The sequence below is a fragment of the Anomaloglossus baeobatrachus genome, chromosome 2, assembly GCF_048569485.1.
Source record: "Anomaloglossus baeobatrachus isolate aAnoBae1 chromosome 2, aAnoBae1.hap1, whole genome shotgun sequence".
NCBI lineage: Eukaryota > Metazoa > Chordata > Amphibia > Anura > Aromobatidae > Anomaloglossus > Anomaloglossus baeobatrachus.
In genome coordinates this window covers 692184717-692198317 of record NC_134354.1, presented here as the reverse complement: position 1 = coordinate 692198317, position 13601 = coordinate 692184717, and the positions used below count along the sequence as shown (strand labels likewise).

General features: G+C 50.2%; 1 protein-coding gene across 6 annotated transcripts in view; it reads left to right on the top strand.

Moving 5' to 3' along the window:
• SOAT2 (sterol O-acyltransferase 2) overlaps positions 1 to 13601 on the top strand; it is a 170387-nt gene that overhangs the window by 58478 nt on the left and 98308 nt on the right. For all 6 annotated transcript variants that reach the window (XM_075337221.1, XM_075337222.1, XM_075337224.1 and 3 more), the window contains one exon: positions 619 to 746. In XM_075337221.1, coding sequence (XP_075193336.1) covers positions 619 to 746 — 128 coding nt within the window. The remainder of the gene's footprint in view (positions 1 to 618; positions 747 to 13601) is intronic.

Genomic DNA, 13601 nt, shown 5'->3' with positions numbered 1-13601 from the left:
AAAACAAACGTCACTAGGATGGTCCGTGTGCCGTCTGTTTTTTTCTCGCACCCATTGACTTGTATTGGCAAGTTATGGACGTTTTCTGGATACAATCGCAGCATGTTGCGACTTTTCTTGCATCTACAATTTGGATGCGAGAAAAGCTGACCAACTACTCTGCCTCATTGACTAACATTGGTCTGAGTGCAATGAGGTATTTTCTCGCATTGCACTCGTCTGATTTATATGCTCATGTGAGCGTACCCTTAAAGTGATAGTTTGCGCCATAACGGCATTGACTGTCATTAATCTGCGCAGCTGGTCGTTGATATGTCAAGGACATCAAACTTGAAGTTTTATTTTTACACGTGAATGCAAAAAATATCATCCTGAATTGACCACTAACATTAAGTCCAATATGTCACATTAAGACAATCTCAGAATCACCGAGATCTGTGACACTACTCAGAATTCTTAAATTTGACCTGGGCATTAAGGTCAAAGTTGGTTCCATCATTAAGGGGTTAAGCAGGAAACGCCTACTTATCTGGCAAACATGGTACATTGGCGGGGAACGCATGTTTTTCCCAATACTGTACATTCATCACGTCTAATGCGACCTATTGTTTTCTCCAGGGAGTAAAGGCAGGACTTTTGGAGGACATGAGCAACCATATGAATATTCTCCTGGATAAAGCTGTGACAGAGGCTGTGGACTCCTACGTAAGGGAAACGAAGGCTGTAACTACTGGGTTAAAAGAAAGGTAAATTGTGCTGGGGTGCAAAAATAATTGATCTTTCTATTGTAATTAGTAAAAGGTCTTCATCAAATTTATGGCATCTCCCAGTAGGTGAAAAATCTGTGCTGTGCGGTGAAAAATTGCATGTTAAAGGGGTTGTCCAAGACTTTAACATTAATAACTTAACCTTAGGATATTGTCTGATGATCAGCTGTCCCTGTTGTCACCGCCACCCGGAACTACTCAGTTGCGGATCTGCACAGCACAGTTCCGTCAACGGAATAGTGACCACGGCCGGTTACTGCATATCCACCACTATTGATTTGAATAAGGAGCGGATATGCAGTATCCGATCGGTGAGGATGCGGGGTGTGGCACCCCCACTGAACATGTCTTATCTTAGGCCAGAGTCACACTTGTAAGAGACTCGCGCTAGTCTCACATCGCATTACCCGGCTCAGCCACACACTCTCCTGACAGGAGCGGGTCAGCTGCATGTATTTCTGTGCAGCTGAGAGGCTCCTCTCAGGAGAGTGTGAGGCCGTGCCAGGTAATGCGATGCGAGACTAGCGCAAGTTTCTCGCAAGTGTGACTCCGACCTTAGGGTTAAGTGTTAAAGTCTCACACAACTCCGTTAACTTTATCCTGCATGTCGGTACGATTATTTTGTTACTAGATTTATATAGTTAACAACAAAGGTCTGAAAATAATATTCACTGCTAATAAAATTCAAAACAACATTTGAGGAGCAAGGATTGTCCACAAAAAAACAGTGATTTCAATAAGTTTTATTTCTGAATAATTCATAAAAATATGCATATCAATGTTAAAATCAATAATAATAATAATAATGATGCTTCAACATGAGGGACGATATATAAGCAAAAATATAAAAATAACTATAAGACGTGCACCAAAGTATATACAAAGCCGAACTGTTTATCAAATTTAGATTAAATAACATAAAACAATGTATTCCAAATTTTTATATATATACAGGTTAAATATCCTTATTAAAACCTTCATGCGCTTATGAAAAAATAATTACTACTTTTTTTAAAAAAAATGTATAGGCCGATGGTAAGAAACATCTACGTGTGACTTTATAAAAATTAATAACAATAATATTCAAGGTAAAATAGTGTGTGAATCATGTAAAAATTAAGAACACACAATGTGCATAAGGCTATATTACTCAAAAAATTATTATGAAAATAGGGGTGAAACAATCACTGAAAAAATCAAAAATAAAAGTAAAAAACAAGATGCAATGTGCAAAGTGCTAATTTATGATAAAAGTCACATGAAAATGTAAGACTAAAGCCTAATTCAGTAAAGATCTTTAAATATAAGCACAATAATGACCAAAAAGTCTCAAAATACAGAGTGTAATATACAGACCTGCAATTTAAATCGCATGAAAGTTGTAAGAAGGAAAGGAACTAATCAGCCAAAATACCTTTAAAAATATTCAAGCCAAATGGCAAAAACCGATCTCAATAAGAAAAAAAGAGCAGAATAGGAAGAAATATTCAGCTGTATATTACAAAATAATAAGCAGAAAAAGTTGTTAAATAAGGTGCCAAAGTGCTTACCAGTATATAAATATATATACACAAGCTGTCAGCTACAAAGTCTCAGACAAGGTAAATAGCAAAGCACAGTATAGTGTTCAGCTATTTAGCTGAATATAGCAAAGTTGCTTGACTAAAAAGAAAAAGTGCTAACGTGCTTATAAGTGTACATACATATAAAACTATCAGCTCCAGAGTCACAAATGAATATAAGGTGTAGAGTTGAGCGCGGTTCTAGGTTCGAGGTTCTCCAGTTCTAGGCTCGAGTGATTTTGGGGGCTGTTCGAGATCGAACTAGAACTCGAGCTTTTTGCAAAAGCTCGATAGTTCTAGATACGTTCGAGAACGGTTCTAGCAGCAAAAAGCAGGGCTTTTTACAGCTACAGTGTGCAGGAGCCATCGCTGGCAGCCTGCCAGAAGCTGGTAACCAAGATAAACATCGGGTATCCAAGCAAAGCGCTTTGGTTAGTAACCCGATGTTTATCTTAGTTACGTGCAGGAAGCCCACACTTCCCCGCTCAGCTCGCTCCGCCCCCTCCTGCCCGCGGCATGTACACATACATACATACACACACACACACACACACACACACAAACCCCCCCCCCCACCGCTCGGCTTACCTGCGGTGATGAAGTCCCGCCATCCCGACCTCAGCGCTGTCACTGTCCTCCATGGCCGCCGCTTGTCACATCACCTCTCGCTTACGACCCGAGACTGACTAGCGGTGACGTCACGGGCCTCTCGCGATATTTGGCTGTGAAGGCGGCGGTCATTGAACTCAGTGACAGGGGCTGTCAGTGTGCTGGAGATCAGCGCAGGTAATGTACCTCGCTGACAGCAGCACTTGTCACCCCCCTGCAGTGACCTGGGCTGACCCATTGATGGTAGCTCAGGTCACTGCACTGCTCTCCCAGCCAATGGGGAACATCCTGCTCTTCATTGACTGGGACAGTGTGGATCGTCATGGCAACCCCTTGGATTACACCAGACCTGGATTTGTTTTTCATTCTAATAAATTGGTTAAAGAGGGAATGTTTTGGGGAGTGTTTTTTCAAATAAAGATGTGTTTGTCTATTTTTTTTTATTACTGACTGGGTTGGTGATGTCGGGTATCTGATAGACGCCTGACCTCACCAACCCCAGGGCTTGATGCCAGGTGACATTACACATCTGGTATTAACCCCATATATTACCCCGTTTTCCACCGCACCAGGGCGCGGGATGAGCTGGGGCGAAGCACCAGGATTGGCGCATCTAATGGATGCGCCACTTCTGGGGCGGCTGCGGCCTGCTATTTTTAGGCTGGGGAGAGTCCAATAACCATGGACCTCCCTAGTCTGAGAATATCAGGCCCCAGCTGTCTGCTTTACCTTGGCTGGTGATCCAATTTTGGGGGACCCCTACGTGTTTTTTTTTAAATTATTTATTTAATTTAAAATAACAGCGTGGGGTGCCCTCAGTTTTGGATTACCAGCCAAGGTGAGGTTGCCAGCTGTGGTCTGCAGGCTGCAGCCGTCTGCTTTACCCTAGCTGGCTACAAAACTAGGGGGAACCCTACGTCATTTTTTTTTTCATTTTTTTGGCTAAATACAAAGCTAAGCACCCCTTAGTGCCACATGAAAGGCACCAAAGGGTGCTCCACTTTCTCTACATTTTTTCTCCACTTTTTCTACATTTTTTTCTCCACTTTTTCTCCACTTTTTCTCCACTTTTTCTCCACTTTTTCTCCACTTTTTTCTCCACTTTTTCTCTACTTTTTCTACATTTTTTTCTCCACTTTTTCTCCACTCTTTCTCCACTTTTACTCCACTTTTTCTCCACTTTTTCTCCACTTTTTCTCCACTTTTTTTCTCCACTTTTTTTCTCCACTTTTTCTCCACTTATTCTCCACTTATTCTCCACTTTTTCTCCACTTTTTCTCCAATTTTTCTCCACTTTTTCTCCACTTTTTCTCCACTTTTTCTCCACTTTTTTTCCATTTTTTTCCATTTTTTTCTCCACTTTTTCTCTACTTTTTCTACATTTTTTTCTCCACTTTTTCTCCACTTTTTCTCCACTTTTTCTCCACTTTTTTTCTCCACTTTTTCTCCACTTTTTCTCCACTTTTTCTACATTTTTTTTCTCCACTTTTTCTCCACTTTTTTTTTCCATTTTTTTCTCCACTTTTTCTCCATTTTTTTTCTCCACTTTTTCTCCACTTTTTCTCCACTTTTTTCCATTTTTTTCTCCACTTTTTCTCCGCTTTTTCTCCATTTTTTTCTCCACTTTTTCTCCACTTTTTTTCTCCACTTTTTCTCCACTTTTTCTCCACTTTTTCTCCACTTTTTCTCCATTTTTGTCTCCACTTTGTCTCCACTTTTTCTTTGTCGCTCCATTGGGAGACCCAGACAATTGGGTGTATAGCTTCTGCCTCCGGAGGCCACACAAAGTATTACACTTAAAAGTGTAAAGCCCCTCCCCTTCTGCCTATACACCCCCCCGTGCATCACGGGCTCCTTAGTTTTTATGCTTTGTGCGAAGAAGGCACACATGCACGCATAGCTCCACAATTTAGTCAGCAGCAGCTGCTGACTATGTCGGATGGAAGAAAAGAGGGCCCATAACAGGGCCCCCGGCATGCTCCCTTCTCACCCCACTCTGGTCGGCGGTGTTGTTAAGGTTGAGGTACCCATTGCGGGTACATAGGCAGGAGCCACATGCTGTTTTCCTTCCCCATCCCTTAAGGGCTCTGGGTGAAGTGGGATCCTAATCGGTCTCCAGACACTGGGACCGTGCTCCCTCCGCAGCCCCTGGGGAATCTGCTGGACAGGAGCCGGGTATCGTCAGGGACAAGGCCCTGCTACTGTGAGGTACTCTGTGTCCCCTTGGGGACGGCGCATGGAGCGCTTGTGTCATACACGCTGCAGCACTGCTGGGTGTGTTAGTGCGCCGGGACTACCGCGCTGACCGCGCTTGTTTGCCGGCCGCGCTTGTAACTTTAGTCCCCGGCTTCTGCGGCCTAGTACCGCATATTCCCGCCCCCGGGCCTGCCAGTCAGGGGAAGGGCGGGACGCTGCACGGGACGTCAGCGCTGAGGGCTGGAGCATACTTTGTATCCTCCTCCCCCCTCACTCAGCACAGTGGGGCACCAGATTCCCGCACTTTCTAGGGCACGCCCACGGCCCCCTCCTCTTCACAGAACGCCGGCAGCCATTCCTGTCAGCACCTCTGACGCTGGAGAGGAGAGTCAACACGGCTCTGGGAGGCCCAGGCAGGGATCTGGTGGTCACACAACCGCTTTGAGCGGTCGGTAAGCCGCACCTGTTCTAGGTGCTGACCCCCCTGGGCGCTGAAGTGTATATATATATATGCTTATATGCTATACATTTACTCTGTACGGTCGCACTGTTGGTTTTTGGCTATATACCCTCCCGGATTGTACTCAGAGGAGACAACAGCATGTCGTCCGCAAAAAGCAAGGGTGCCAAAGCACAGGCTTACTTTGCAACTTGTACCTCATGTGCGGCTATGCTACCGGCAGGTTCCACCTACCCTCATTGTGTGCAATGCTCGGCCCCTGTGGCACTTACTCAGCCGGAGCCTCTGCCACTGGTGGCCCAAGTGGAACCACCTGCTACCACTGTCCAGGTGACAGGGACGGAGTTTGCAGTATTCGCTGACAAACTTTCTGAGAGTATGGATAAATGGTCTGCTAAGATACTAGAGGCCTTGCAGTCCAGACCGGTAACACAGGCCCCGGGCACTGTTGAATCATTGACCCCAGGCCCCCCTCAGTTGGAGCAGCAAAGTGCTCCTGGGGTGACTCATAGGTCCCAAGGTGAGGTCTCTGACACGGACCGCAGTCCCAGACCGCCTAAGCGGGCTCGCTGGGAGCCCCCCTCGACCTCTTCACACTGCTCAGGGTCTCAGCAGGAAGACTCTCTAGAGGATGAAGTGGAGGTGGCAGATCAGGATTCTGATCCTGAGGCCGCTCTCAACCTAGATACGCCTGAAGGGGACGCCATAGTGAATGACCTTATAGCGTCCATCAATCAGGTGTTGGATCTTTCTCCCCCAGCTCCTCCAATTGAGGAGTCAGCTTCTCAGCAGGAGAAATTCCGTTTTAGGTTTCCCAAGCGTACAATGAGTACGTTTCTGGATCACTCCGACTTCAAAGAGGCAGTCCAGAAACACCGAGCTTGTCCAGATAAGCGCTTTTCTAAGCGCCTTAAGGACACACGTTATCCCTTCCCCCCTGACGTTGTCAAGGGCTGGGCTCAGTGTCCCAAGGTGGATCCTCCAGTCTCCAGACTGGCGGCTAGATCCATAGTTGCAGTGGAAGATGGGGCTTCACTCAAAGATGCCACTGACAGACAGATGGAGCTCTGGTTGAAATCCATCTATGAAGCTATCGGCGCGTCTTTTGCTCCAGCATTTGCAGCCGTATGGGCACTCCAAGCTATCTCAGCTTGTCACGCGCAGATTAATGCAGTCACACGTGCCTCTGCTCCGCAGGTGGTGTCCTTAACCTCTCAGGCGTCGGCGTTTGCGTCCTACGCCATTAATGCTGTCCTGGACTCTGCGAGCCGTACGGCGGTAGCATCCGCCAATTCGGTGGCAGTCCGCAGGGCCATGTGGCTACGTGAATGGAAGGCAGACTCTGCTTCCAAAAAGTTCTTAACCGGTTTGCCATTTTCTGGCGACCACCTGTTTAGTGAGCGATTGGATGAAATCATTAAACAATCCAAGGGAAAGGACTCATCCTTACCCCAGTCCAAACCAAACAGACCTCAACAACGGAAGGTACAATCGAGGTTTCGGTCCTTTCGGCCCGCAGGCAGGTCTCAATTCTCCTCGTACAACAGGCCACAGAAGGATCAGAGGAACTCCGATTCATGGCGGTCTAAGTCACGTCCTAAAAAGACCGCCGGAGGAACCGCTCCCAAAGCGGCCTCCTCATGACTTTCGGCCTCTTCACACCGCATCCTCGGTCGGTGGCAGGCTCTCCCGCTTTTGCGACGCCTGGCTGCCACAGGTACAAGACCGGTGGGTGAGAGACATTCTGTCTCACGGTTACAGGATAGAGTTCAGCTCTCGTCCTCTGACTCGATTCTTCAGAACATCTCCGCCCCCCGAGCGAGCCGATGCTCTTCTGCAGGCGGTGTGCACTCTGAAGGCAGAAGGAGTGGTGATCCCTGTTCCTCTTCAGCAACAGGGTCACGGTTTTTACTCCAACTTGTTTGTGGTGCCAAAAAAGGACGGATCTTTCCGTCCTGTTCTGGACCTAAAACTGCTCAACAAACACGTAAAAACCAGGCGGTTCCGGATGGAATCGCTCCGCTCCGTCATCGCCTCAATGTCCCAAGGAGATTTCCTAGCATCAATTGACATCAAAGATGCTTATCTCCACGTACCGATTGCACCAGAGCATCAGCGCTTCCTGCGTTTCGCCATAGGGGACGAACACCTTCAGTTCGTGGCACTGCCTTTCGGCCTGGCGACAGCCCCACGGGTCTTCACCAAGGTCATGGCAACAGTGGTCGCAGTCCTTCACTCTCAGGGACACTCGGTGATCCCTTACTTAGACTATCTGCTTGTCAAGGCACCCTCTCGAGTGGCATGCCAACACAGCCTGAACATTGCTCTGGAGACTCTCCAGAGATTCGGGTGGATCATCAATTTCCCAAAGTCAAATCTGACACCGGCCCAATCATTGACATATCTCGGCATGGAGTTTCATACTCTCTCAGCGATAGTGAAGCTTCCGCTGGACAAACAGCGTTCACTACAGACAGGGGTGCAATCTCTCCTTCAAGGTCAGTCACACCCCTTGAGGCGCCTCATGCACTTCCTAGGGAAGATGGTGGCAGCAATGGAGGCAGTTCCTTTTGCGCAGTTTCATCTGCGTCCACTTCAATGGGACATTCTCCGCAAATGGGACAGGAAGTCGACGTCCCTCGACAGGAACGTCTCCCTTTCTCAGTCAGCCAAAGCCTCCCTTCGGTGGTGGCTTCTTCCCACTTCATTGTCGAAGGGGAAATCCTTCCTTCCCCCATCCTGGGCGGTGGTCACGACGGACGCGAGTCTATCAGGGTGGGGAGCGGTCTTTCTCCACCACAGGGCTCAGGGTACCTGGACTCAGCCAGAGTCCTCCCTTCAGATCAATGTTCTGGAGATAAGGGCAGTGTATCTTGCCCTAAAAGCGTTCCAGCCGTGGCTGGAAGGCAAGCAGATCTGAATTCAGTCGGACAACTCCACCGCGGTGGCATACATCAACCACCAAGGCGGAACACGCAGTTGGCAAGCCTTCCAGGAAGTCCGGCGGATTCTGCTGTGGGCGGAAGCCACAGCCTCCACCATATCCGCAGTTCACATCCCGGGCGTAGAAAACTGGGAAGCAGACTTTCTCAGTCGCCAGGGCATGGACGCAGGGGAATGGTCCCTTCACCCGGACGTGTTTCAAGAGATCTGTTGCCGCTGGGGGATGCCGGACGTCGACCTAATGGCGTCCCGGCACAACAACAAGGTCCCGGCATTCATGGCACGGTCTCAAGATCACAGAGCTCTGGCGACAGACACCTTAGTTCAGGATTGGTCACAGTTTCAACTGCCTTATGTGTTTCCTCCTCTGGCACTGTTGCCCAGAGTGTTACGCAAGATCAGGTCTGACTGCCGCCGCGCCATTCTCGTCGCTCCAGACTGGCCGAGGAGGTTGTGGTACCCGGATCTGTGGCATCTCACGGTGGGTCAACCGTGGGCACTACCAGACCGACCAGACTTGCTGTCTCAAGGGCCGTTTTTCCATCTGAATTCTGCGGCCCTCAACCTGACTGTGTGGCCATTGAGTCCTGGATCCTAGCGTCTTCAGGGTTATCTCAAGAGGTCATTGCCACTATGAGACAGGCCAGGAAACCAACGTCCGCCAAGATCTACCACAGGACGTGGAGGATATTCTTATCCTGGTGTTCTGATCAGGGTTTTACTCCCTGGCCATTTGCCTTGCCCACCTTTCTTTCCTTCCTTCAATCCGGATTGGAAAAGGGTTTGTCGCTCGGCTCCCTTAAGGGACAAGTCTCAGCGCTCTCTGTGTTTTTTCAGAAGCGCCTAGCCAGACTTCCACAGGTACGCACGTTCCTGCAGGGGGTTTGTCACATAGTCCCTCCTTACAAGCGTCCGTTAGAACCCTGGGATCTGAACAGGGTGCTGATGGCTCTTCAGAAACCACCTTTCGAGCCAATGAAGGATATTTCTCTTTCACGCCTTTCGCAGAAAGTGGTCTTCCTAGTAGCAGTCACATCACTTCGGAGAGTGTCTGAGCTAGCAGCGCTGTCATGCAAAGCTCTTTTCCTGATGTTTCACCAGGACAAGGTGGTTCTGCGTCCGGTTCCGGAATTTCTCCCTAAGGTGGTATCCCCCTTTCATCTCAATCAGGATATCTCCTTACCTTCTTTTTGTCCTCATCCAGTTCACCAATGTGAAAAGGATTTGCACTTGTTAGATCTGGTGAGAGCACTCAGACTCTACATTTCTCGTACGGCGCCCCTGCGCCGCTCGGATGCACTCTTTGTCCTTGTCGCTGGTCAGCGTAAAGGGTCACAGGCTTCCAAATCAACCCTGGCTCGGTGGATCAAGGAACCAATTCTCGAAGCCTACTGTTCTTCTGGGCTTCCGGTTCCCTCAGGGCTGAAGGCCCATTCTACCAGAGCCGTGGGTGCGTCCTGGGGTTTGCGGCACCAGGCTACGGCTCAGCAGGTGTGTCAGGCGGCTACCTGGTCGAGCCTGCACACTTTCACGAAACACTATCAGGTGCATACCTATGCTTCGGCAGATGCCAGCCTAGGTAGGCGAGTCCTTCAGGCGGCGGTTGCCCACCTGTAGGAAGGGGCCGTTTTACGGCTCTATTACGAGGTATTATTTTACCCACCCAGGGACTGCTTTTGGACGTCCCAATTGTCTGGGTCTCCCAATGGAGCGACAAAGAAGAAGGGAATTTTGTTTACTTACCGTAAATTCCTTTTCTTCTAGCTCCAATTGGGAGACCCAGCACCCGCCCCTGTTCCCTTCGGGCTGTTGTTTTTTTGTGTACACATGTTGTTCATGTTGAATGGTTTTCAGTTTTCCGAACTTCCTTCGGATTGAATTTACTTTAAACCAATTTATAAGTTTCCTCCTTACTGCTTTTGCACCAAAACTGAGGAGCCCGTGATGCACGGGGGGGTGTACAGGCAGAAGGGGAGGGGCTTTACACTTTTAAGTGTAATACTTTGTGTGGCCTCCGGAGGCAGAAGCTATACACCCAATTGTCTGGGTCTCCCAATTGGAGCTAGAAGAAAAGGAATTTACGGTAAGTAAACAAAATTCCCTTCTTCTCCACTTATGGAGAAAAAGTGGAGAAAAAGTGGAGAAAAAAATGGAGAAAAAATGGAGAAAAAGTGGAGAAAAAGTGGAGAAAAAAAATGGAGAAAAAGTGGAGAAAAAGTGGAGAAAAAGTGGAGAAAAAGTGGAGAATTTTTTTCTCCACTTTTTCTCCACTTTTTCTCCACTTTTTTTCTCCACTTTTTTTCCACTTTTTCTCCATTTTTTTTCTCCACTTTTTCTCCACTTTTTCTCCACTTTTTCTCCACTTTCTTTGTCGCTCCATTGGGAGACCCAGACAATTGGGTGTATAGCTTCTGCCTCCGGAGGCCACACAAAGTATTACACTTTAAAAAGTGTAACCCCTCCCCTCTGCTATACACCCTCCCGTGCATCACGGGCTCATCAGTTTTTATGCTTTGTGTTGAAGGAGGCTGACACTCACACAATGCTCCACATTTTAGTCAGCAGCAGCTGCTGATTATATCGGATGGAATAAAAGAGGGCCCTAACAGGGCCCCCGGCATGCTCCCTTCTCACCCCACTAAGTCGGCGGTGTTGTTAAGGTTGAGGTACCCATTGCGGGTACACAGGCCGGAGCCACATGCCGTTTTCCTTCCCCATCCCTTAGGGGCTCTGGGGAAGTGGGATCCTATCCAGTCATCCAGACACTGGGACCGGCCTCCCTCCGCAGCCCCTGTGGGATTCTGCCGGACAGGAGACGGAGTATCATCAGGGACAGGGCCCTGCATCTACAGGTACTCTGTGTCCCCTTGGGGACGGTGCATAGAGCACCTTGACCTCAGACGCTGCAGCGACTGCGGTGATTGGTATGACGCCGGGACTACCGCGCCGACCGCGCCTGCTTGCCGGCCGCGGTTTTAACTTTAGTCCCCGGCTTTTGCGGCCTAGTGCCTTACACTCCCGCCCCCGGCCCTGCCAGTCAGGGGGAAGAGCGGGACGGTCGGTCTAACGCCGACAGTGAAAGCTGGAGCACACTTGGCTGTCCTCCGCCCCCCTCACTAAGCACTCTACGGCACAGATCCCCGCACAGGTACTCAGTGTCCCCTTGGGGACGGTGCATGGAGCACCTTGGCCTCAGATTTGGCAGCGACTGCGGGGTTGGTACGGGACTACCGCGCCGACCGCGCCTGCCTGCCGGCCGCGGTGTTTAACTTTAGCCCCCGGCTTTTGCGGCCTAGTGCCTTAAACTCCCGCCCCCGGACCTGCCAGTCAGGGGGAAGGGCGGGACGGTCGGGCTGACGCCGACAGTGAGGGCCGGAGCACACTGGGCTGTCCTCCGCCCCCCTCACTAATCACTCTACGACACTGATCCCCGCAAGGTACTCAGTGTCCCCTTGGGGACGGTGCAGGGAGCACCTTAGCCTCAGACTTGGCAGCGCCTGCGGGGTTAGTACAGACTACCGCGCCGACCGCGCCTGCTTGCCGGCCGCGGTTTTTAACTCTAGCCCCCGGCTTTTGCGGCCTAGCGCCTTAAACTCCCGCCCCCGGCCCTGCCAGTCAGGGGGAAGGGCGGGACGGTCAGTCTGAGGCCGACAGTGAGGGCTGGAGCACACTCGACTGTCCTCCGCCCCCCTCACGTTTCACTCGGGGCACCAGATTCCCGCACTTTTGGGGTTACGCCCACGGCTCCCCCCTCCACTGTAAACGCCGACAGCCATGTTTTTAAGCAGCACACACTGCTTGAGCGGTCGGTACGCCAGGGGGCTTCTTCTCGGTGCTGGGCCCCCTAGAGTGCTGAACTGTATATATAGATATATAATGTTTGTATGCATTTTCACAGTTCGACTGTACATATGTATCCCTCAGTGATCACTGTGAGCATTGCTCGGGCCATGTGGCACTCGCTCAGCCGGAGCCGGGGGCACTGGTTGAGCTCCGCCGGCGTCCCCTGTCCAGGCGGCAGGGACAGAGTTGCAGCTTTTGCTGAGAAACTCTCTGAGTCATTTTCACTATCCATGGCTCAGGCTATGGACAAATGGTCTGCTAAGATACTAGGAGCTTGCAGTCCAGACCGGCCCCTTACACAGGCCCCGGGCACTGCGGGATCGCCCCCAGGCCTCTCTCGGTCTGCGACGAAGCGTGCTCCTGGGGTGGCCTCTAGTTATTACGTGGTGGACTCCGGCACGAACCGCAGTCCCAGACCGGCTAAGCGGCCTTGCTTAGAATCTTCCCCGACTTCATCAAGGGTCTCAGCTTGAGGACTCTATAGAGGACGAGGCGGAGGTCGCAACCCAGGACTCTGTCCGGACGTGGCTCTCAAGGCTTCAGAGATGCTGTCCAGAAGCACAGGGCTTTCCCGGACAAGCGTTTTTATTAAACGCCTTATAACACACGTTGTCCCTTCCCCTCTGACGTTGTTAAGGGTTGGGCTCAGTGTCCCAAGGTGCCCCTCCAGTCTCTTGACTGGCGGCTAGATCAGTAGTAGCAGTGGCTGACGGTTCAACGCTCAAGAATGCCACGGACAGGCAGAGCTCCTAATGAGATCCATCTATGAAGCCATAGGCGCGTCCGTTGCCCCAGCCTTTGCAGCAGTGTGGGCACTCCAGGCTATCTCAGCTGCTCGGTCTGAGATTAATGCGGTCATACTCTGCTCCGCAATTAGCATCTTTGACGTCTCAGGCGTCGGTATTTTCATTCTCCGCCGTGCATGCTGTCCTGGACTCGGCTAGCCGTACAGCGGTAGCATCCGCCACTCCGGTGGCAGTCCGCAGGGCCATGTGGCTACGCGAATGGAAGGCAGATTCTGCTTCTAAGAAGCTCTTGTCCGGTTTGATTTTTTCTGGCGACCGATTGTTTGGCGAACAATTGGATGAAACGATTGAGCAGTCCAAGGGAAAGGACTCGTGCTTACCCAGCCCAAACCAAAGAGACCTCAGCACCCTCATCTAGGTCCCAATCCTCATCGTCCAACAGGCCACAGAAGAGCCAGAGAACCTCTTCTGCATG